A 24,545-nucleotide genomic window follows, 5' to 3' on the forward strand; every position below is an offset into this window, starting at 1 on the left:
TCAGAATTATAATAAGCTCTTTATCTTATTTTTCCAATAGCTCTTTCTAAGTTCACCACTCTCAACTTGTATGGGAATAACGTTTTTTGTGGCAATATTTATTCTTACTAGTAATCTAGAAGTAAAATTGCAAGGTTATTCAATTGCCATTAGCATGGATTTTTGCTGTCGGCACCATCTCTTAGAGAGACTGCTTGTAGCCTTGACAGGGCTACAAGTTATGAAAAGGGGCTTATCAGGGCTCCTAGGAAGGGAGACAGTAAGTTTAAAGGAAGAGTGCATGCTCCCAGCTCTACCACTAGCTTACTGTGGAACCTTGGGCCTGTTTCTTACACCTCTGTGGGCCTTTGTTTTCTCATCTATAGCATGAGGTGTTGGGACCAGGTAGCTGAGATTTTTTTTTAGCAGTACAATTCTTTGAAAGTAAAGCATACTACAGGAGTTCCCTTTGTGGCTCAGCAAGTTGAGAACCTGACTAGTATCCATGAGGATGCAGGTTCAGTCCCTGGCCTCACTCAGTGGGTTAACGATCAAGCGTTGCAAGCTTCGGTGGGTAGCTATGGCATAGGCCAGCAGCTGCAGCTCCAGTTCAACTCAATTCAGCCCCTAGCCTGGGAACTTCCATATGCTGCAGATGTGACCTTAAAAAGAAAGAAAAAGGGGGGGAAAAAAAAAAAAGAGGACTCCGAGCATGCTGGTTCTTTGGGAATGTTAGTAGAGAATATTTTTTTCATTTTTTTCCCCCCTAAAAATTCTAAGGTACAACTAGGTGAAAATGAAAGCATCCCAAAGCCAAATGGGAATGTCTGCAAATACTCATTCTGCAACAAAATTAATTACCTTTGTTCTGGTATTCTCCATCTTTCTTTGTTCTCCAAATACTGTTTTCATCAGCCAGTCTACAGCTTCTTGCAAGGTATTATGAATTGTTGGAGCCACCACTGCAATATTAAAAAAAATAAATAATCTGAACTCCCTGGTTGAATTTGATAGTTACATCAAAGATAATGCAGTTTCATAGCAACAGTACTTTATAGTATTGATAGCTCAAACTATAATCAGGTCTTAAAACATCTAAGGGATAGATGATTATATGAAAATCATTAAATCAGAAATTTGTAGAAAGCACTTTGAGTAAATAGCCATGTTATTAAATTGATTTTAACATTTAATGAAATTGCCAGATGGTTTTTATGCCAAATACTGAATATCATACTAGAGAGATATAAATAATGCTAAGAATGATAATGCAAACAGATTTTAGTTCTTCAGAAATAGGGGAGGGGTTAAGCTAGTTTTGTGTGTGAACTATACAACTTACTCTCAAATGCGTAATTTATTTTCTAGCACCTCAGATACTCGCCCAGCTGGTCTGGAGGAGGCTGATCAGCAGTCATTGCCTGGAGAGCAAGGAATTAACTTGGACAACTCAGGCCCTAAACTGCCAGAATTTTCAAACCGACCACCAGGTGATAAAATGTTAGCTAAAGTTTGTATACTTGTCATCACTTATTTACAGCATTGTAAGGCTTTTTTTCAAGGAGACAATAATATTTTATTTTGTCTGCCAACTAGGCTACTTTAGTGATTTAATGTGTCTAGTATTTGGAAACCTTGGTATTAAGTAACAAAATTTCAAATATAACTTCTGAAGGGGTGTGTGTGTGTGTGTGTGTGTGTGTGTGTGTGTGTTCTGCATGCGTGTTCTGCTCAAATTTGTCTTCACTATTTTAGGTCCTCATAAAATCAGACTAAAATATCAGGTGCCTCTTTATTCTTGGCAGTATCAAGGTTCTAGTTGACATCAAAATGGAATAAGGTTAAATGGAAAGATATTTTCATTCTAATCCTGCTTGCCTGCCTTTCCTACAGCCTCTCCTACTGGGACTTTCTCAAAGCAGAGTAAGATTTTTTTAAATAGAACTTTTATTATAAATCTTTAAACGTAAAAAATATAAAGAGTGGGGTTCTCTGGTGACCTAGCAGTTATGGATCCAATGTTGTCACTGCTATGGCATAGGTCACTGCTGTGACACAGGTTTGATCACTGGTTGAGGAACTTCCATATGCTGTAGGCACAGCCACACACACACAAATTTAAATATATCCACACACAGTAATAAATGAGACACTCATGTACTTCCTACCCAGCTTAATGATAAATAAGACCAATATTGGTGAAGTCCTCTGCTTATAGTACCCAACTCTGATTATAAAGTAGTATCATCTTCTAAATGTTGAAAATTATGTTGAAAAGGAAATCTCCTAACATTCATTCATTCCAACCTAGAACCCCCCAACCCAAAGTAAATTCATCATAGTAACAATACTTTGTTATTTATTACAAATTGGGCACACCACACTTCCCATCAGTGAGTTGCAGCAGCACAATTGAGGCTGGGTGGTTACTAGTCTTTGGTGGGTATGTACAACAGCATTATGAATAGGAGGGTGCCCTCTTCCCTCAGACACATCTAAATTCTTCTGTAAACCATGGGTGGCTTCACACACATTATTGCTTCCTTTCTACCTTTTGCAAACTGAGAGGCTCTAGGCTGAATTTGGCCTATAGTATGTTTCACTTATGAAACTGATAACAGCAAACAGAAACCTGAATTTAAATACCTTTAGATAGAGCATCTGCTCTGCAATTTGGCTCTGTCCATAGAACTACAACAGTCTCACACCAGCTCACTGTTCTTCATTACAGATCTGGCCCCTAAAGGCATATGAATTTTCATCCTTTGCTTTTTGATTATATTATATTCACTGTGTACGTCCCGATTTTCCCTCTCTACCATTCTGTCATGGCAACCCCAATATATCGTCTTATCAAGAGTGTATTTTGGACTGCTGCCTCCAGCTTCTGGAATTTTATACCAGCCATGCCCTTACCTGTTACTTTTGAGAGACTGCTGTATTGTCTCTGCTGCTTTCTTTATATTTATGCTGTCTGGTGGCCTGATTTCAAAGATAAAAGCCTTTGTGTTATAGCCCTCACATTAATGGGCTTCTGCAGAAAGTACAATTTTCTTGGAGTTTCCATTGTGGCTCAGCAGGTTAAGACCCTACTAGAATCCATGAGGATTCAGGTTCAATCCCTGTCCTCACTGAGTGGGTTAAAGGATCCAGCGTTGCTGCAGGCTGCAGCATAGGTCACGGGTGCCTGGATTTGGTGTTGCTGTGGCCCGTGGCATAGGCTGGCTGCTATGGCTCCAGTTAAATCCCTAGCCTGGGACCCTCCATATGCTACAGGTGCAGCCCTAAAAAGATTGAAGAAAAGAAAGTACAGTTTTCTTAAAATGGGAATCTGAGTTAAATACCAAAATTCCATGTTATTGGCTTTATAAATGCAAAGAGGTTACTTGGGCCTAAAACAAAAAAGGATTTTAAAAAAACACCTTAAAGCAGGATTCTGCACATTGTACTCATTGGTGCTATGTCAGTCATTGGCCAGAAGACACTAATTAACTATTAAACACAGGGTTTGAGTCTGTGCATCAGCAGCATTTAGTAGTTGCTCTGTGAAAATCTTGAGCCATCACTTCTTACTGCCAGAGCCAACTGTCCTTATCCCTATACCTTCTTAAAACTTCTCTAGTGTATTTTTCATGCAACAATGGAGTAAATCTAGTTTGTGAAATTGTATCCCAGCTATATGCATACTTTTTCCCACTGAACTACCTTTATTCTTGGTTAGTGATCTTTCCGTCCTTTCTACTGATTGTGTATGGTTTTGGTGCTAAAATTCCAAATAAAATCTTCACAAAAGAATCATTTGAGATGTTGCCTTCTAGAAATCTTAAGACATTGTCCCTCAGAGTTCTTTTCCCAAAATTATTTTTTATTCCTGAGGGCTACGCTTCTTTTTTACTTATTCTCCAGTTATGGATTCATAGAAAATATTTCTCCAAATAGAGTTTCACATAAAAGAAAGTAAATGGAGACTAATAATTTATAAAAAAAGAACTTCAGTGCCCTCATTTTATTTTTATTGTGTATATCAGCTTTAATTAGCTCCTACTGTTTATTAAAATGATTTACATCGGAGGGGCAGTTTAATTCATTGGGTTTTCCAAAGGAGTGAGCCTTAAGGATGCAGCATGGTGTGTGAAGGCAATGGATTGAAGTAATTTTAAATCCCTCTTAAGGAATTGAATCCTAGAATTTTATATTTTACTTCTGCTGAAAGAATAAAAAGGCTTATCTTCAGTGCTGGCATTTTCAACAAAAGCAAGTCTTAAGAGAATTAATCTGTGCTAACAGAAAAAAGAGAATCTTAAATGCTTCATTCACAAGTACAGTGAAATATTTATCTTGCCTGCATGAGACCCCATTGCTGGGTAGTCAACTACTTGCTGTTGATGGAGTTTTTCTCATTTCATCTGAATGTTTGGCTGGTGTAGACTTGGCTACTTTCAGTGCACAACACTGTATCAGAGTCTTGGTTCAGTGATGCCTCCTTCAAACCCTGAAGATTGAGGAGCTCCAGGTTCTTGATGCTTTGCTTTTGGCTTTCTTAAGCGATGTGTCTCTTTGCTTAAGTCAAAGAATGAGGAGCTGCCCCTACCCCCCTGGGAATGGGCATGCCTGAGCTGTTTGTCTACAGTCTGTGCCACCTAGATGAGTATTGCTTGGCTATATTCTAAAGGTAGCAAAGCTTTTCTTGCTGAAAATCTAACTTCCCTGATTTTGGGGGCTTGTTTTAGGTTATCCTTCTCAACCAGTTGAACAGAGGCCACTTCAGCAGATGCCTCCCCAGCTCATGCAGCATGTGGCGCCCCCACCACAGCCACCACAGCAGCAGCCACAGCCACAACTGCCACCACCACCACAGCAGCCACCACCTCCCAGTCAGCCACAGTCTCAGCAGCAGCAGCAGCAGCAGCAGCAGCAGCAGCAGCAGCAGCAGCAAATGATGATGATGCTCATGATGCAACAGGACCCCAAATCAGTTAGACTTCCAGTCTCCCAGAATGTCCATCCCCCAAGGGGTCCCCTGAACCCAGACTCCCAGAGAATGCCCATGCAACAGAGTGGCAGTGTGCCTGTCATGGTTAGTTTGCAAGGACCTGCCTCCGTGCCACCATCACCTGATAAACAAAGAATGCCAATGCCTGTGAATACTGCTTTGGGAAATAGTTCAAGGAAAATGGTATACCAGGAGAACCCCCAGAATCCTTCCAGTTCACCACTAGGAGAGATGTCCTCGCTCCCTGAAGCAAGTGGCAGTGAAGTACCATCGGTCTCAGGAGGCCCAAACAGCATGCCTTCACATTTAGTAGTCTCCCAGAATCAGTTAATGATGACAGGGCCAAAACCTGGACCATCACCCCTTTCAGCAACTCAAGGTGCAACTCCCCAGCAACCTCCTGTAAATTCCCTGCCCAGCTCTCATGGCCACCACTTTCCAAATGTGGCTGCTCCAACCCAAACATCTAGGCCTAAAACACCAAACAGAGCCAGCCCCAGACCCTATTATCCTCAGACTCCTAACAACCGCCCTCCCAGCACAGAACCTTCAGAAATCAGTCTATCACCAGAAAGACTCAATGCCTCCATAGCAGGACTCTTTCCCCCACAGATTAATATTCCTTTGCCTCCCAGGCCAAATTTAAACAGGGGGTTTGATCAACAAGGACTAAATCCAACAACTCTGAAGGCCATAGGGCAAGCACCTTCAAATCTTACCATGAATAATCCTTCCAATTTTGCTGCCCCACAGACTCACAAATTAGATTCTGTGGTGGTAAATTCTGGAAAGCAGTCTAATTCTGGAGCAACAAAACGGGCAAGTCCAAGCAACAGCCGCAGGTCTAGTCCTGGGTCAAGTAGGAAAACCACCCCAAGTCCTGGGAGACAAAATTCAAAAGCTCCTAAACTTACTCTGGCCTCGCAAACAAACACAGCCTTGTTGCAAAATGTGGAGTTGCCAAGAAATGTATTGGTCAGTCCCACTCCTTTGCCCAATCCTCCTGTACCTGGGAGCTTCCCTAACAACAGTGGACTGAATCCTCAGAATCCTACTATGCCTGTTGCTGCAGTAGGGGGTGTTCTCGAGGATAACAAGGAAAGCTTGAATGTGCCTCAGGACAGCGATTGCCAGAATTCCCAGGGTAGGAAGGAACAGGTAAATGTTGAGTTAAAAGCAGTCCCAGCCCAAGAAGTTAAAATGGTTGTTCCTGAAGATCAATCCAAAAAGGATGGGCAACCTTTGGATCCTAACAAACTGCCCAGTGTCGAAGAGAACAAAAATTTGGTGTCTCCTGCTATGAGGGAAGCACCAACATCATTAAGTCAACTTCTTGACAACTCTGGAGCTCCTAATGTGACCATAAAACCCCCCGGGCTTACAGATCTGGAAGTAACACCCCCAGTAGTTTCTGGAGAGGACCTGAAAAAAGCATCCGTCATTCCCACACTGCAGGATCCGTCGTCTTCTAAAGAACCCACTAGTTCCCTAAATTTACCTCACAGTAACGAGCCGTGTTCAACCCTTGTGCATCCAGAATTGAGTGAGGTCAGTTCTAATGTTGCACCAAGCATCCCTCAAGTAATGTCAAGACCTGTCAGTTCTTCCTCCATTTCCACCCCTTTGCCCCCAAATCAGATAACTGTTTTTGTAACTTCCAACCCCATCACGACTTCAGCGAACACATCAGCAGCTCTGCCAACTCACCTGCAATCTGCATTAATGTCAACGGTCGTCACAATGCCCAATGTGGGTAGCAAGGTTATGGTTTCTGAGGGACAGTCAGCTGCTCAGTCAAATGCCCGGCCTCAGTTCATTACACCTGTCTTTATCAATTCGTCCTCAATAATTCAGGTTATGAAAGGTTCACAGCCAAGCACAATTCCTGCAGCCCCACTGACAACCAACTCTGGCTTGATGCCTCCCTCTGTTGCAGTCGTTGGCCCTCTACACATACCTCAGAATATTAAATTTTCTTCTGCTCCTGTACTGCCTAATGCACCCTCCAGTAGTCCTGCTCCAAACATACAGACAGGTCGACCCTTGGTCCTTAACTCACGAGCAACGCCTGTTCAGCTTCCGTCCCCACCTTGTACAGCTTCTCCAGTTGTCCCTCCTCATGCCCCTGTCCAACAAGTGAAAGAATTGAATCCAGATGAGACTAGTCCTCAGGTGAGCACCTCAGCAGATCAGAGCACTCTGCCCTCTTCACAGTCAACCACAGTGGTTTCTCCCCTTTTGACTAATAGTCCAGGCTCCTCTGTCAACCGACGAAGCCCAGTCTCATCTAGTAAGGGCAAAGGAAAAGTGGACAAAATTGGCCAGATTTTGCTGACGAAAGCTTGTAAAAAAGTTACAGGTTCTCTTGAGAAAGGGGAAGAACAATATGGTGCAGATGGAGAGACTGAAAGCCAAGGGCTAGAGACTGCAGCTCCAGGGCTCATGGGAACAGAGCAGTTATCCACAGAGCTGGACAGTAAAACCCCAACTCCCCCAGCACCCACTCTCCTAAAAATGACCTCTAGCCCTGTGGGCCCGGGCTCCACCTCAGCAGGACCCAGCTTACCTGGCAGTACTCTCCCCACCAATGTACGCTCAATAGTAACCACTCTGGTACCCTCTGAGCTCATCTCTGCAGCGCCGACCACAAAAAGCAATCATGTTGGCATAACATCTGAGCCACTTGCAGGTGGCCTAGTGGAGGAGAAGGTGGGATCTCATCCAGAGCTTCTGTCCAGCATAGGTATGTACTCGGGGCATGGCATCATCTCATGTGAATTTTTAGATGACCTATCCCACAAGAGAAAGCATGACTTCTTTTCTACTTGAAGGAAGAAGAATGGGCTAAATGGCAATAGTGATAGTTCCATTTATTTGAAATACATTGGGAAAATATTCTTTTAAAATCCTCTGTTAAGTTTACGTTTGTTAACATGGTTCTCAGCTCTTGAAATAATGATACACCTTTCATTTATATAAAATATTTCATTTTACAAAGAAGTATCAACTATGTCAGGTATCCCTAATGCCATTCTACAGGTGAAAAGATTGAAGCTCAAGGGTTCAGTTTTCATTCAAAATCTATCCTGTGAGTCTCCAATTTAACATTGTTAAATTGGGTGAACAGCAGCTTCTGTGGATTCTCCTCACCAAAGTGCTTTCAGCTATTTCAAAACAGTTATCTCACAGCTTCTTCATTGTATTCTGTCAGGGTCTGTTCTCTTCTGACTTGCCTCTCCATGGGAGAGCTTTCCAAAAAACCAGGTTTCACCATAATAGACATGAGAGGACCAAAGTGGTTGAGAGATAAGCTTAGGCTGGTATCACAGTGCCAGCATTTACCAGCTGTATGGCCTTAGGCAAGTTACATGACTACTCCAAACTTTAGTTTCCTCCTTCGTAATGTGGGGACGATAGTAGTTGTAAGAATTCAGTGAGATAATGTATGTAACATGCTTAGGTTAGCACAGGGCTAGACTATAGTAATCATTCAATGAAAGGTAAAGAATTGTTATTACCAGTCTCTTTGAAAACTAGACCTTTCCTTTCATGTATTTCTAGCTCAGAGTTCCTGCGTACTGTTAAGGTAGGCTAATGATGGCAGCATAGATGTCCTTATATCTCCCTTTCCTTTGCATCCCCCCACCACACACACGCACACGCATGCACACACATGCACACGTGTTCCTCCTTCTGTAAAGCTTAAGTGGTACAGAAGCTCTTTTTCCCCAGAGTGGACTCAGTCAAACACTGCCAAAGCTGGAAGGACCTTTGTTGAATCCTAGGGCCACCAATAGTGCCTGTCTTGTTTATGCAGCTAAAATGTTTTGAGGAGCAGAAGGAACACAAACTTCTGTGTAGGATCAGAGTTCAAATTTTAGCTCCAGTGGTTACCAGTTGCAGTTGGATAAATCCTTTAACTTCTTGTAAGCCATGTACTTCACCTGTAAAATGGAGATTGTAATTCCTACCTCTGACAGTTTATACAAAGATTTATTGAGAGGGCTTAGCATAAAGGCCAGCACACTTTCTCACACAGAGCCTTGCAAAGGCTAATTCCCCTTCTCTTTGCCTCTTCACTTCAGTGCTAGAGTTACAGGGAGAGAGGAAGATCTCCAAGGAGTTCTCTGCCCTTGCAGGAGACAGAGACTTCATAGGGTTGGGCACTCTAGATTTCTGGTTCTAGCGCTATAAATGTAGGTGAGCCCTAAGAATATTTTAAAAACCTTGTGTGACTTATATTCTCTGCTATTAAATGTTTCCATTCTACTTTCTTTCAGGAAACTTTTCCCTCCAGTACCAAGAGAATAATGATGAAATGATTAGAAAATATTCTTATCTGGATCATATACAATCCTAGAAAAATATGTGAGCCTTAGAGAGGTGAACTAGCAGTTGGAAAAAAACTTCTCAATTTTAGTTAAGATTATTTCCATTCTTTTTCAAGGGGCTTCTGTGCTTTTACTTTGACAGTGTGAGAAACCAATGGTGGAGTAAAAAGTAAAAGTTAAGGTATAGTTTTAAGCTTTATTAGTTTTAAGCATCCAAATTCTTTTTTTTTTTTTTTCCTGTCTACATGTGTACCCACTGTATTCCATATGTTCCCAGGCTAAGAGTTGAATCCAAGCTGTAGTTGCCAGCCATAGCAACACTGGGTCCAGGCCTCATCTCGTGGTGACCTACACCACAGCCCACAGCAATCCCGGATCCACAACCCACTTAATGAGGCCAAGGATAGAACCCAAGTCCTCATGGATCCTAGTCGGGTTCATTACCGCTGAGCCACGATGGGAACTCCAGCATCCAAATTCTTAACATAAATGCATCATTGACTAGGGAAAGAAATCTACAGAAATCACCATTTCCACAAGAGGATGAAACTTGTGGCAGAGTTTATCTAGGACATTAGACTGAGTGTCAAGATGGTAGGACATAACCTTGAATGACTGTGGCATATCTGTCCCCTCAGTCTTTAACGTATGATCCAAGAAGTTTCCATTCTAGAGTACATTGTGTATTCTGTTCCATTCCTCTTCAAGGGCCTGAGATCTCTCTGTCCTTCAAAGCCTAATCCTGATGTTTCTCCCTTTAATATACCTTCAGATTTCTCAATCTAGAGTTGATCGCCTTTTCTTTGGACTCTCATAGCACTTTGTACTTTATGACTCTGGCTCACATAATGTTATAGTTCACTTCAGTGTACCACATCTTATATTTAATACTAGACTGCGTTCCTGATGGGCAAGAACAATGTAATTTGGTCTCTAAGGTTGCTTGGCACAGAGCCTCGCCTCTAGTAAGTTCTTGGTAACTGTTAATTAGTAGATAACATATCAAATTGATTTGGTTTATTAAATATGAATTGAATACTAGTTTTATGCCCATCTCACTTGACAAATACTGTAAAAAAGTACAGAATAAATTATATGATTCATTTCAGGTCTCATGGAATGTAGTTTTTAGAGGGATGAGCAATTTTTCAAAGGCCAAGGTTGAATGGTGTAATTTTCCATCTGTAAGTGGTTTGTTGCCTACTAAGGTTTGCCGTTGGGTTTTTTAGAGTACTGGACAGAACTTGACCCCAAGAGGTAAAAATTATGGGTACTATTGTCTCATGGCCATGTCGTCCCTTGATCTTTGTATATACAAAAAAGGAAGAACATCCCTAGCAGTAGTCTTTGTTAGTGAATGTTAAAGTAGTTAATTAAATTTTGAAATATGTTTTCAAAGCCAACTTCAAGTATTGTCCTCTAAGAGTATGTGTATTTTAGCCATTACTTAGCCCTTGATTCAGTCAGTATTTTCTGCTTTGTTTAGAAATGAAGGTAAAAGACTGCTCGTTTTTGTTTTTCTTGCCTCAGCCCCTTCACAGAATTTAATCCCAAAGGAAACTCCAGCCACAGCACTGCAGGGGTCTGTTGCCAGACCAGGTAAGGTCCACCTTGGAAAAATGTTTTGAATGGAATGAATAACATGTGAAGGAACCACTGCTGTCCTCATTGTGCCAGGAAGTGGCTGAAACTGTCTTACCTGCTTCAGAGCAGACTTCATTTGAGTGGCAGAGCTTGTGCAGTACTACTTGAGGTTATTTTTCTCCTGACCGGCTTGCTTTCTGACGCATTCCTTGGGTCAGCCAGGGAACTCATTGTCTGTCTGCCACCCAGTTGTGGGTGGTTTCCATTGCAGAGTTTGCCCTGTTCCATAACCCCGGCACCCATAGCTGGCAGCTGCCTGATTGGCATATGGTAATTTGTTGGGGTGGCAAGCATCACTGCATTATGAAGGTAATTACATTATCCTGACAGGAGTAGAGGCTTGTTCAGAGAGTCTCAGCTGTCGTGAGGTAGCCATTCCTCCAGGGGATCAGTCATTTCAGTCATTTCTGGATGGCATTAAGTTTCTTCCCATGACCAAGATATTGTAAATAGCACTAGAGATGGAGTTTCTGGAAGGTGGAGTCCATGGTAATCTGACAAATAACTGCTATAGGCTGCTGGGTCGGCTCTGAACGCATTAGGATCTTGATGGCAGTGACAGCGCACTGCCCTCATAGATTAGATTGCTGAAGCAGATAAAGAGCATGGTTCGTTATAGTTTAGTCTTGCCTGGCTCTTTGTCACTGTAGGTTATTGAGGGGTACCAACAAAAGAAAAAGAGAAGTATGATTGCTTTTCACAAGGAGGTTAGAATCTCAGTGACAATACAATTCACACATTTCACAAAATTAATTTTTAAAAATATACAGCCATGTTTAATTTTGAGTCTAAGCCAGTAAAAGTTGTGATTATTTTAAAACCTGCTTCAGGGTGCCATGTCCTATATGATGGATAGGACTTTCTATTGTATATACTTTGGTATAGACTTTAAGTAAAACCAGGCCTCTGAAAAAATGGATGAGAAAAAAAAAAAAATTAGCCACCCAGATTTTGCCTTTGCTACATAATACCTGAGAAGGGTAGGAATGGAGCAAATTACTCAGAGAAGAAATTAGATTGTAAAACTCTTTTTTTTATGAGAAAGGGAGCGATTAGAAGAGGGAAGGGAATTCCATCTCCTGCCCCAACTCTTTTCTCCAGAAAATGGGCTTTACCATATCATATATCCTCCTTCTCAGAGTAATTAGCTGAAGAATCTTGTTCCTTTTGAAAGTTTGGCTTAAATGAATCTCCTTAAAATACTCACTAAGCCAATAATTGCCTTCATTAAATCCCTTTGGTCTCCACTTACATGAATTAGCTGTGATAGTGTTAAAATTCTCAAAAGCATTGAATTTTGTTTCAAAAAAGCAAACCAGGAGTTCCCGTCGTGGCGCAGTGGTTAATGAATCCGACTAGGAACCATGAGGTTGCAGGTTCGGTCCCTGGCCTCGCTCAGTGGGTTAACGATCCGGCGTTGCCGTGAGCTGTGGTATAGGTTGCAGATCGGCTCGGATCCCGTGTTGCTGTGGTTCTGGTGTAGGCCAGAGGCTACAGCTCCGATTCGACCCCTAGCCTGGGAACTTCCATATGCCGCGGGAGCAGCCCAAGAAATAACAAAAAGACAAAAAAAAAAAGCAAACCAAAATTTTTTTGTAATCAACTTTTTTTGGCTTGAGCTGTTTTTACTTTTGAACACACAGTACCTATTTCTCAGCTCTAGCAGAGCCAGCAAGGCAGCAGAGACTCAGTGAGGTTTCTTCTGGAGAGTCTCCAGGTTTTATGGATTAGATATGGGGAGCTAAATAGCAAATGAGAAGCAAAAATTCCCTTCTGCCATCTTTGAAGGTAGAGAAGTACAGCCTCCTTACATAAAGACTGCATCAACATGAGCATCATAGCAATACTAATAATGGCTAATATTGAGTAATTACCAAGTGCCAGGTGCTATATACTAAGTTTTTTAGATGCGTTGTTCCATTTAATCTTTTTAACTTGGAGGTGGGTAGTGATCCCCCCTTTTTTTTTTTTAGCACAGAGAGGTCAAGTAACTTGCCCAATACATGGCTACTAAACAATGAGGTCAAAATAACCCAGGCACTCTGACTTCACTGCCTTCAGGGAGATGACTGTGCAGTAAGTAAGGCAGGTTAGACATGTACGCTGAGTCTGTGATGCTGAATTCCCTGAAAGGGGGAACAGGTAAAGGGCTGTGGGAGACCAGAGGCAGGAGAGATCGCTGCCGACTGGTGCATCAGGGATGGTCTTTTGCAAAAGATGAAACTACCTAAAGGTGTATGATGGAGGAAGAAGGTGTTTTTCTGCTGGTGCTGAGAAAGAAGTGCCTGGTAAACCCATAGGATGCTCATTTAAGCAAACTCTGTTAAACAAATTACTGAGAGTTTCCTTTCTTGGAGGGCATTGCTGAGAGGTTGAGGAAGAGAACATAGTGGGGTATTTAGGCAATATCTCAGAGTACAGCAGTCTGCCCTCTAAAATTCAGTGAAGAGATCCTTTGGAGGAGAATGCATCCTTAATAGATATTTAAGACATAGTTGAAGATTGCTGTTTAAAAAAATATGTCAAGAGGGTAAAGATAGTCTAAGAATGAAAACAATCTCTTTCACATGAGAGGAAGAGGATTATTTTACTAACCTAGTGATAGCTGGATGAAATATGAACCAGGCAGTGTGGATTCAGTTTGGTTGATCCAAACAAGATAATTTCACAGTATGAAGTAGAAATAAAAATAGACTGAGTAAAGTGTCTTATGCCCAGACAGCCGAATTTTGCCTGTGCCAACTCTCTCTCTATACCATGTTAAGATAAGGATGCTGCTATGCATGGAAACACATTAGCCTAAACAGGGCATTCAGAATTTTCATGGACACCTGGCTTCTCCCTGTGGACATATACACCAGAAGCTCATACATCTCATTTCTGTCCTTTGTATTTTTAACAGAACTCGAGGTAAATGCTGCCATGGTCTCTGGACAAAGGTAAGATGATCATTTCTGCAGGCTTAGCATGAATATGACATAAGCCACTTTGAAGGGTTATCACCTTTCTCAGCCTTTAAACCTCTCTTCACCTTGTCTTTTTCTTTCACTCTTTGTACCAGTCTTTCCTACTGAAGTAGGGAGCTGTCATCAGCCCCAATCCCTCAGAGATAATATTTCTTTTTCTTTCTTTCTTTCTTTTTTTTTTTTTTTTTTTGGCATATAGAGGTTTCTAGGCTAGGGGTCTAATCAGAGCTACCGGCCTACGCCATAGCCACAGCAACACCAGATCTGAGCTGTGTCTGTGAACTACACCACAGCTCATGGCAACACCAGATCCTTAACCCGCTGAGCGAGTTGTGATTCTACCCCAGCTGAATTCTCGCCTCTCCTTGACTTGCCTTGGCTTGTGGGAGAGTTGTTAGATGTAAAGCTAGAGGAGTGAACCTATGGCCATATTCCCAAGCATAGCGCCACTAGCAAAGGGTGGGTACCCTGGCAGGAGTGAACAGTGGAGAGGTAGGGATCGTTGACAGTCAGGCCGTGGTTCATGTCCTTAAGGAGCTTACAATGTAGTGGAAGATACAAGACACTAAAATAAAACAAAACATGCTGTGCAGCCCGGCATGTGCTCTGGAATGCCAGATACAGACTGAATCCTAAAGACAGAAGAGACAACTTCACTTGGGGAGTTAGGGCATGGAAGTCTTCCCAGAAAGAGGGGTCCATTTGATTGTTTTTTTGTTTCTGTTGCATTCCTTAGGTTTCAGTTCCATATCTTATAAGTAAATTTAATCAATTTCTCTTTCTCCCCCCCCCTGAGGATTTTAACATGGATTTTGTTTGTTTCTGTTTTGTTTTTTGGCTGCACCTGCAGCATGTGAAAGCTCCCAGGCCAGGGATTGAACCCACACTATAGCAGCAACCCATGCCGCAATAGTGATAAACCTGGATCCCCAATCCACTGCACCACAAGAGAACTCCAAACATGCATTTTTCGAACTATGAAAATAGTATAAGTTTACTGAAGATAACTTAAAATTCAGATCAGAGAATTACAAAGACAATTACCAATTAACCACTATTCCTACGACTCAACAATATTTTAGTTCTTCTAGTCTTCCTCACAAAGTATGTCGAGATAGAAATAGAGTTTAAAAATGTCAGTGTTTTGGAATTCCTGTTGTGGCTCAGTGGTTAATGAATCTAATTAGCATCAGCGAAGACCAACCCAGGTTTGATCCCTGGCCTCGCTCAGTGGGTTAAGGATCCGGCGTTGCTGTGAGCTGTGGCATAGGCCAGCAGCTTCAGCTCCAGTTCGACCCCTAGCCTGGGAACTTCAGTATGACATGGGTGAGGTCCTAAAAGACAGACAAAAAAAAAAAAGCCAGTGTTTTATATATATACTATAGTGTTTATATAGCTCTAATATCTAGTATTATATCCATATATAAATACTATAAAGTATACATATATATATCACCCACTCATTCGTATGTGGTTATATATATACTTAATATAACTTAATATATATTATAATGAAAATAGGATTATACTAGTCATAATGTTGGTAGATTTTTTTTCTCCTACAGTAATGCATTACGAACTTTTTTTTTTTTTTTTGGTATTTTTAGGGCCACACTCGCTGCATGTGGAAGCTCCTCCCAGGCTAGTGGTTGAATCAGAGCTGCAACTGCCTGCCACAGCCACAGCCATGTGGGATCCAAGCCGTGTCTGCAACCTACATTACAGCTCACAGCATCGCCGGATCCTTAACCCACTGGTGAGCCAGGGATCAAACCTGCATCCTCATGGTTCCTAGTTGGTTTCATTAACCACTGCTCCACGAAGGGAACTCCACGAACAATTTTTATCATTAAATAGCTTTCTGCAACATGATTTTTCTGACTCCATTTGGATGTGCCATGATTTAGTTAACTAATCTATTATCGTTAAGCATTTAGGTCTCCTGTATTCATTAGTAAGAATAAAATGCTTTGATATCCTCATGTGTAATTAGAGCTCTTTAAAAAAGATTTATTTCCTTAGGCACCTAGAAATGGAATTGCTGAGCCAGAGGATTACACCAGGGTTTCTCAGCCTCAGTGATATTGACTATGTGGATCAGATAATCCTTTACTGGGGACAGGGTAGGGAATGGCGGAGGGTACTGTGTTAGCATTATAGGATGTTTTGTGGCATCCCTGGCCTCTACCCAAATGGTGCCAGTAGCATCCTTCCCCAGTCATGACTATTAAAAATGTCTCCAGACATGGCTGAATATCTTTAGGAGGCACAATGGCCCCCGTTGATAACTACTGGGCTGCATAGTTTATACTCCATCAAGAGTTTTTGTCCTGTACCCTCAATAATACTAGATAGTACCAATTTTTAATTCTTCACATACTGAAAAAAAAAAAGAGGGATTGAAGTAGAAGCAATCAGTATGTGCAGTGATATATTGTGATTATTTTCTCATGTGTATTCTATAATGTGACTTCGTAACATGCTGCTGCCTAACTATACCAGACTCATAGTAAATGCCAGTGTATATTAGTAATTTCCTAGATTTTAGGTACTATTAATTTTTGAAGGGAAATTTTAGGAAAACAGATGAGAAAGTTAGTTGATTTTTGTTCTGAGTTCTTACTGTCTTTTACCTATTTTTCCACAATGTCCCCAAATTCAACATGTCTGAAAACAGACTTGTGATTTTTCACCCTATTGTCAAGTCCTTGGCTATTGCTCTAGCATTATGCATAAATATTTTATTTTTACTAATGTAACAAGTTAGATTCACTTTTAAATTGTCAGTAATATTAGAGGGTAATTGTGCTTGTTGTCCCAGAGTGGGACAGTATTACCCTAGGATGATTCTGTAGTTCTTAATCTCCTGCCTTATGAATGAAACTGTTATCTTTATTTTTTGTGTGACTTGATACCCTTATCTCCTTGGACTTTATGCTTCCCCCTGTCAGCAGTGAGCCCAAAGAGATAATTGAAAAGTCCAAAACTCCAAGCCGAAGAAACTCCCGGACTGAAGAGCCAACTGTGGCTTCTGAAAGTGTGGAAAATGGACATCGGAAGCGATCTTCTCGGCCTGCTTCAGCCTCCAGCTCTACTAAAGGTTAGCAGTGGTCTGTGGATGCTATTTATGGGTTAAATAGAAGAATAGGGTTCTTATCACAGCAGCAGCAGATTTTATCCTTCATCTTTGCTTCTGTTCCTTAAATTGTCAAGTTACTTTGACTTCTGCTGTTTGGTTCTTACTTTACTTGTTGGTTCATTTAACTGTATGTTTTCTGTATGTGTGTACAAGAGCAGCAAGTACGTAATAGGGCAGATTGATCCTTGATCACCATTTCAGATAGGTCCTCAATAAGGCTCCGCCATCTTTCTGTGGTTTCTGTGGTCAATTCTCTTTCCTACTTTCTACTGTTTTCAAACCTCTGGCTCCTACTTTATATCCTCTCTTTCAGCAGAGTTCTCCCATCTTCACAGAGAAAACAGAACTCCTGCAACTTCCACTGCCAGGATGTAAATCTACCCGGGTCCTCCTTTACTCCTACGATAATAGAGCAACTGTCCCTCCTTAAGTCCAAGGCCCATTCCTTCTCTTGTACCTTTGATTCCATCTTCTCTGACCTTCTCAAGAACCTTACACCACCAAGTTTTCTCTTCTCTATTGACTTCTTTTTTTAATTATTATCATTATAGTTGATTTACAGTGTTGTACCAATTTCTGCTATACAGCAAAGTGACCCCGACATATATATATTTCTTATCTTATCTTCCATCATGCTCTATCCTAAGAGATTGGATGTAGTTTCCTATGCTCTACAGTGGGACCTTACTGCTTATCCATTCTAAATGTAATAGTTTGCGTCTCCTAACCCCAAATTCCCAGTCCATCCCACTCCTTCCACCTTCCCCCTTGGCAACCACAAGTCTGTTCTCTATGTAAGTCTCTTTCTGTTTTGTAAGTAGGTTCATTTGTGCCTTGTAAATAGGTTCATTTGCGCCATGTTTTAGATTCCACATATAGCAGATATCATATAGTATTTGTCTTTCTCTTTCTGACTTACTTTGCTATCTCTTTTTTGAATTAACTTTGCCCTTTGGCTTCTCTGACCCAGAACTCTCAATATTTTTCTGTCTCCTTTCTGGCTATTCCTTATCAGTCTCTATACCCATTCATTAGATGTCAACCTACTCAAACTTTAACCCTGAGTCAACTTTTCTCTTCAACTTACATTTTCTCCCTAAGTGATCTCATTCATACCTCCCTTCTTTAGTTACCACCTTTCACAGATGACTCATAAATTTATTTTCTAGTATGGACCTCTAGAGATCTTAGGCAATTGCATGTACATCCTTAAGAGGACCACAAACTCAACATGTTTGAAAACAGACTTGTGATTTTCACCCCTGATGTCATTTCCTTTGCTATTGTTCCCCTGCTATCTATCCATCTATCTGGACAGATGCTCTCCCCATGTATCTGTCCATCAGGTAAAACCTCCTTGACACCTCCCTCCTTCACCTGCACATCCATTTACAAAAATCTGCTCATTTGATTTCACGTGCCCCAATTCATCTACTTTTCCCTATCTTCACTGCTACCATATCTTAAAACCCTTCAATGGTTTACCATTATAATTAGGATTAAATTCTAAAAATGTCAGCATGGGCCACAAGGAATGGTAAAGTTGGTAACATTTTGAAGGGACAATAAAATTGAACCACAGAAACAAAACTCTTCAGATTGATAAAAAAACATCAAAAGTGACTTTGCTCTATGACCCAGATTGGCTAGATTTATCCAGGGAAGGTGATAGAGACTTCAAAATCAGGATTTTTCTTCATGGAAAAATCCACCACTGCCACCCCTCACCCCACTATTGAAAAAGTCTTTTTTCTTTTTTTTTTTCTTTTCTTTTTTTTTTTTTTTGTAGTTTCTAGCATAGATCACTTGTTTACTCCTGGCCCCACTCATTGATTCATCCTCAGAAGCAGAGGCAGCCTGCCAGATCATTGGGTGCTTTGGAGCAGTGACAGATGGGAACAAGCAAGGAAGGAATGGAGTGGAGAGCCTGAGGTCGCTTATCCCCCTACTGCTTACCACTTCCCACAGCCCCACATATGTGTTTCTCAGGCACACCACTTGATCCTTCATGTCACAACAAAGTAGAAGCTCCCAACCTTGACCTAATTAATAGATATTTTTCTAAGGGATGAACACTTTGTCGAGACAAAACCCTGTATGTTTTTACTGCAAATGACAAATTTGCTACATTGGAAATGAAGCTTGAGAGTTGGACATAAAGAGGCAATTATGGGGAATTGTGGGGTCTGTGAAACCTAGTTTATTTATTAAAATAAAGAACACCATTGTCAACATCATGTCAGATTAACTCTCCTCTGATTAGCAAAAGACTAACGATAATGAGCAAATCAAAGAAACTGATTCTCCACCTGGCACAAGCATCATGATCTCCCAGCAAGATGTATATATTGAAATTTCCACCAAAAGAACCCTAAAAACACTACGCAGGCCATCTCTCAGCAAGTCATCTAAGCCTCACTTCTAGGAAATTACCTAGCTAACAGAGTAGTTAAATTTTTGCTCTTTGCATCTACATTTTGAGTCTAGGTTCTCTACAATATGAAAGAGCAAAGAAAAATTGCTTAATATACTGAACCTGACATGCAGCATAAGAAAATTCAGCCTAGAAATGCATAAATTGGATTCATCTTACACTTCAGTGTGTTAAATAAAAAACACTTTTTTGTCTTTGATGGGAAAATAATTCTAAAACATTGTTTTGGGAGTTCCCATTGTGGCTCAGCAGAAATGAATCCAGCTAGTAGGACGTAGGTTCAGTCCCTGGCCTCTCTCAGTGGGTTAAGGATCCATCGTTGCCGTGAGCTCTGGTGTAGGTCGCAGAACTGGCTCAGATCCTGAGTTGCTGTGGCTGTGGTGTAGGCTGGCAGCTGCAGCTGCAATTCAGCCCCTAGCCTGGGAACTTCCATATGCCATGGATGCAGCCCTAAAAAGCAAAAACAAAACAAAAAACATTGTTTTCGTTTTTTTCTTTAATTTTTTATTGTAGTTGATTTATAATGTTCTGTCAGTTTTTGCCATACAGTAAAGTGACCCAGTTATACATCTATATATTCTTTTTCTCACATTATCCTCCATCATGTTCCATCACAAGTGATCAGATATAGCACCCTGTGTTATACAGCAGGATCTCATCGCTTATCCATTCCAATGGCTATAGTTTGCATCTACCAACCCCAAACTCCCAGTCCATTCCACTCCCTCCCCCTCTTCCTTGGCAACCACAAGTCTGTTTTCCATGTCCACAAGTTTGTTTCTTTTCTGTAGATAGGTTCATTTGTGCCATATGTTAGATTCCACATATAAGTGATATCATGTGGTATTTGTTTTTCTCTTCTGACTTCACTTAGTATGGAGTCTCTAGTTGCATCCCTGTTGCATCCCTAATGCTGCAAATGGCATTATTTTGTTCTTTTTTATGATTGAGTAGTATTCCATTGTGTATAGGTACCATTAACCAGTTCATCTGTCGATGGTCATTCAGGTTGTTTCCATGTCTTGGCTATTGTGAATAGCGCTGCAGTGGACCCATGGGTGCACATATTTTTTTCAGTGAAAGTTTTGTCCAGATATGTGCCGAGGAGTGGGATTGCTGGATCATATGGTGGTTCTGTATTTAGTTTTCTGAGGTACCTCCATACTGTTTTCCACAGTGGTTGTACCAATTTGCATTCCCACCAGCAGTGTAGGAGGGTTCTTTTTCTTTACACCCTCTCCAGTATTTGTTATTTGTAGACTTATTAATGATGGCCATTCTGACTGGTGCTATATGGAGAAATGTCTATTCAGGTCTTCTGCCCATTTTTCAGTTGGGTTGGTTGTTTGCTGTTGAGTTGTATGAGTTACTTGTATATTTTAGAGATTAAGCCCTTGTTGATTGCATTGTTTGAAACTATTTTCTTCCATTATTTTTTATAGAACACCACCCATAGCAGTGTTTTGTTTTATCTTGTTTTCTTTTAGGACCTCAGGTGCAGCATATGGAAGTTCCCAGGCTAGGGGTTGAATCAGAGCTACACCTGCTGGCATGTACCACAGCCACAACAATGCCAGATCTGAGCCATGTCTGTGACCTATACCACAGCTCACGGCAACACTGGATCGTTAACCCTCTTAGGGAGGCCAGGGATCTAACACATCCTCATAGATACTAGTCAACTTCGTTTCTGCTTGGCTGCAGTGGAAATTCCCCATTGGTTTATTTTTGTTTTTATTTCTATTGCTTTGGGAGACTGATCTAAGAAAACATTTGTATGGTTGATGTCAGAGAATGTTTTGCCTATGTTCTCTTCTAGGAGTTTTATGGTGTCTTGTGTTTAAGTCTTTAAGCCATTTTTAGTTTATTTTTGTTCATGGTATGAGTGTATGTTTTAGTTTCATTGATTTACATGCAGCTGTCTAGTTTTCCTATTTCACTGAAATTTTCCCATTTTTTCCCACCACTTGCTGAAGAGACTGTATTTTTCCCATTTTACATTCTTGCCTTCTTTGTTGAAGATGAACTGACCATAGGTATCTGGGTTTATTTCTAAGTTCTCTATTCTGCTCCATTGGTCCATATGTCTGTTTTGGTGCTAGTACCACACCATCTTGATCACTGTAGCTTTGTAATATTGCCTGAAGTCTGGGAGAGTTATGCCTCCTGATTGGTTTTTGTTCCTCAGGATTGCTTTGGCAGTTCGGAGTCTTTTGTGGTTCCGTATAAGTTTTTGGATTTTTGTTGCAGTTCTGTGCAAAATGTCATGGTTAATTTGTTAGGGATTGCATTGAATCTGTAGATTGCTTTGGGTAATATGGCCATTTTTACAATATTAATTCTTCCAATCCAGAAGCATGGAATATCTTTCCATTTCTTTGAATCCTCTTTAATTTCCTTGATTAATGTTTGATAGTTCTCAGCATGTAAGTCTTTCGCCTCCTTGGTCAGGTTTATTCCTAGGTATTTAATTTTGGGGGGTGCAATGTTAAAAGGTATTGCATTTTTATAGTCCTTTTCTAATACTTCATTGTAAATATACAAATGCAACCGAATCCTGAGTGTTAATCTTGTATCCTGCTACTTTGCTGAATTCATTGATCAGTTTGAGTAGTTTTTGTGTGGAGTCTTTAGGGTTTTCTATATATAGTATCATGTCTTCTGCATAGAGTGACAATTTTACCTCTTCTCTTCCAATTTGGATACCTTTTATTTCTTTTGTTTGCCTGATTGCTGTGGCTAGGACTTCCAATACTATGTTGAATAAAAGTGGTGGAGAGTGGGCATCCTGGTCTTGTTCCGGATTTTAGTGGGAAGGCTTTCAGCTTTTCTCTCTTGAGTATTATATTGGCTGTGACTTTCTCATAAATGGCCCTTGTTATGTTAAGGTGTGTTCCCTCTATGTCCATTTTGGTAAGAGTTTTAAATCATGAATGGATGTTGGACTTTGTCAGATGCTTTTTCTGCATCTGTTGAGATGATCCTGTGGTTTTTGACTTTTCTTTTGTTATGTGGTTTGTGCCATTGATTGATTTGTGTATGTTGAACCATCCTTGTGAACTTGGGATGAATCCCACATGGTCGTGGTGTATGATCTTTTTTACATGTTCTTAGATTCAGTTGGCTAAATTTTTTTTTTTTTTGTCTTTTTGCTATTTCTTGGGCCGCTCCCGCGGCATATGGAGGTTCCCAGGCTAGGGGTCGAATCGGAGCTGTGGCCACTGGCCTGCGCCAGAGCCACAGCAATGCAGGATCCGAGCCGCATCTGCAACCTACACCACAGCTCACGGCAACACCGGATCATTAACCCACTGAGCAAGCGCAGGGATCGAGCCTGCAACCTCATGGTTCCTAGTCAGATTCGTTAACCACTGCGCCACGACGGGAACTCCTCAGTTGGCTAAATTTTATTGAGAATTTTTGCATCTGTATTCCTCAAAGATATGGGCCTATAATTGTCTTTTTTGGTAGTATCTTTGGTGTTGGTATTAGGGTGATGGCAGCTTCACAGAATGTCTTTGGGATTATTCCTTCTTCACCGTTTGGAAAAGTTTAAGAAGGATGGGTGTAAGATCTTCTTTGTATGTTTCATAGAATTTGCCTGTGAAGCCATCTGGTCCTGGACTTTTGTTTGTAGAGAGTGTTTTTATTACATATTCAATTTCATTTCAATTTCATTTCTAGTGGTCATTCTGTCCAGTTGATCTCTTTCTTCTTGATTCAGTTTTGGTGGGCTGTATGTCTCTAGAAAGTTGTCCATTGCTTCTAGATTGTCAAATTTGTTGGCATGTAATTGTTCATAGTATCCTCTTATGTTTTTGCGGTTTTTTCTTTTTTTTTTCTTTTTTTTTTGTCTTTTTGCTATTTCTTGGGCCGCTCCCGCGGCATATGGAGGTTCCCAGGCTAGGGGTCGAATCGGAGCTATGGCTGCCAGCCTACGCCAGAGCCACAGCAACGTGGGATCCGAGCCGCGTCTGCAACCTACACCACAGCTCACGGCAACGCCGGATCGTTAACCCACTGAACAAGGGCAGGGACCGAACCCGCAACCTCATGGTTCCTAGTCGGATTCATTAACCACTGCGCCACGACAGGAACTTTTAATTATTATTTATGCAGTATCCCTTGAGGTTTTTCCTTTTTCATTTCTTTTGTTTATTTGAGTTCTTTCTCTCCTCTTCTTGGTGAGTCTGGCCAGAGGTTTGTCAATTTTGTTTACCCTTTCAAAGAACCAGTTCTTAGTTTTCTTGATTTTTTCCTATTGGTTTTTGAATCTCTGTTTTACTGACTTCTTCTCTGACCTTTATGATTTTCCTTCCTTCTGCTGACTTTAGGTTTTGTTCGTCATTCTTTTCTAATTCTTTTAGGTGGTGGGTTAAATTGTTGATTTGAGATTTTTCTTCTTTTTTGGGAAGGCCTGTATTGCAGTGAACTACCCTCTAAACACTGCTTTTGAGGCATCCCATAGATTTTGAATGGTTGTGTTTTCATTATCATTTGTCACGAGGTGTTTTTGAAAATTGCTTTTGATTTCCTCATTGACCCATTGGTTTTTTAGTAGCATGTTGTTTAGTCTCCATGTAATCCGTTTTTTCTCATTTCTTTTTCTATGGTTGATTTCTAGTTTCATGCCATTGTAGACAGAAAAGATACTTGAAGTAATTTCTGTACTCTTAAATTTGTCGAGGTTAGTTTTGTGCCCTAATATGTGGTCAGTCCTTGATAATGTTCCATGTGTACTTGAAAAGAATGTATATTCTGATTTTTTTAGTTTTCATTTTAAATTCAAAATACCTAGTATTGAGCAGCACAAAGAAGAGAGTGAATTTCTGAGATCAATGTGAGATATTAAAGAAATGATTACATGGAGAGCTTCAGGCTACTCGTTGTACTTTGCTGTAGAAGACTTTTGTATCGAAAAAGTTTTTGAGAAAAATGGTTTAAATATAGGATAAGATTATATACCGTATGGGTTGGTTGAATAATACAAGAAGAATTCAAGGAATCAAAACACACTCCTTCTCCGTTATGTCACATACACAGGTGTGTCCACAGCCTT

At 40.8% G+C, this 24,545-nt stretch overlaps 1 protein-coding gene across 9 annotated transcripts in view; it reads left to right on the forward strand.

The window, feature by feature from the left end:
• NCOA6 (nuclear receptor coactivator 6) overlaps window positions 1-24,545 on the forward strand; it is a 108,934-nt gene that overhangs the window by 83,285 nt on the left and 1,104 nt on the right. For 7 of the 9 annotated variants that reach the window (XM_047771259.1, XM_047771258.1, XM_047771260.1 and 4 more), the window contains 5 exons: window positions 1,348-1,469; window positions 4,710-7,715; window positions 10,834-10,902; window positions 13,850-13,886; window positions 16,865-17,013. In XM_047771259.1, coding sequence (XP_047627215.1) covers window positions 1,348-1,469; window positions 4,710-7,715; window positions 10,834-10,902; window positions 13,850-13,886; window positions 16,865-17,013 — 3,383 coding nt within the window. The remainder of the gene's footprint in view (window positions 1-1,347; window positions 1,470-4,709; window positions 7,716-10,833; window positions 10,903-13,849; window positions 13,887-16,864; window positions 17,014-24,545) is intronic. The other 2 variants (XM_047771261.1, XM_047771267.1) reach the window with 2 other exon arrangements.

Source organism: Phacochoerus africanus, chromosome 3 (assembly GCF_016906955.1).
Source record: "Phacochoerus africanus isolate WHEZ1 chromosome 3, ROS_Pafr_v1, whole genome shotgun sequence".
Classification (NCBI taxonomy): Eukaryota; Metazoa; Chordata; class Mammalia; order Artiodactyla; family Suidae; genus Phacochoerus; species Phacochoerus africanus.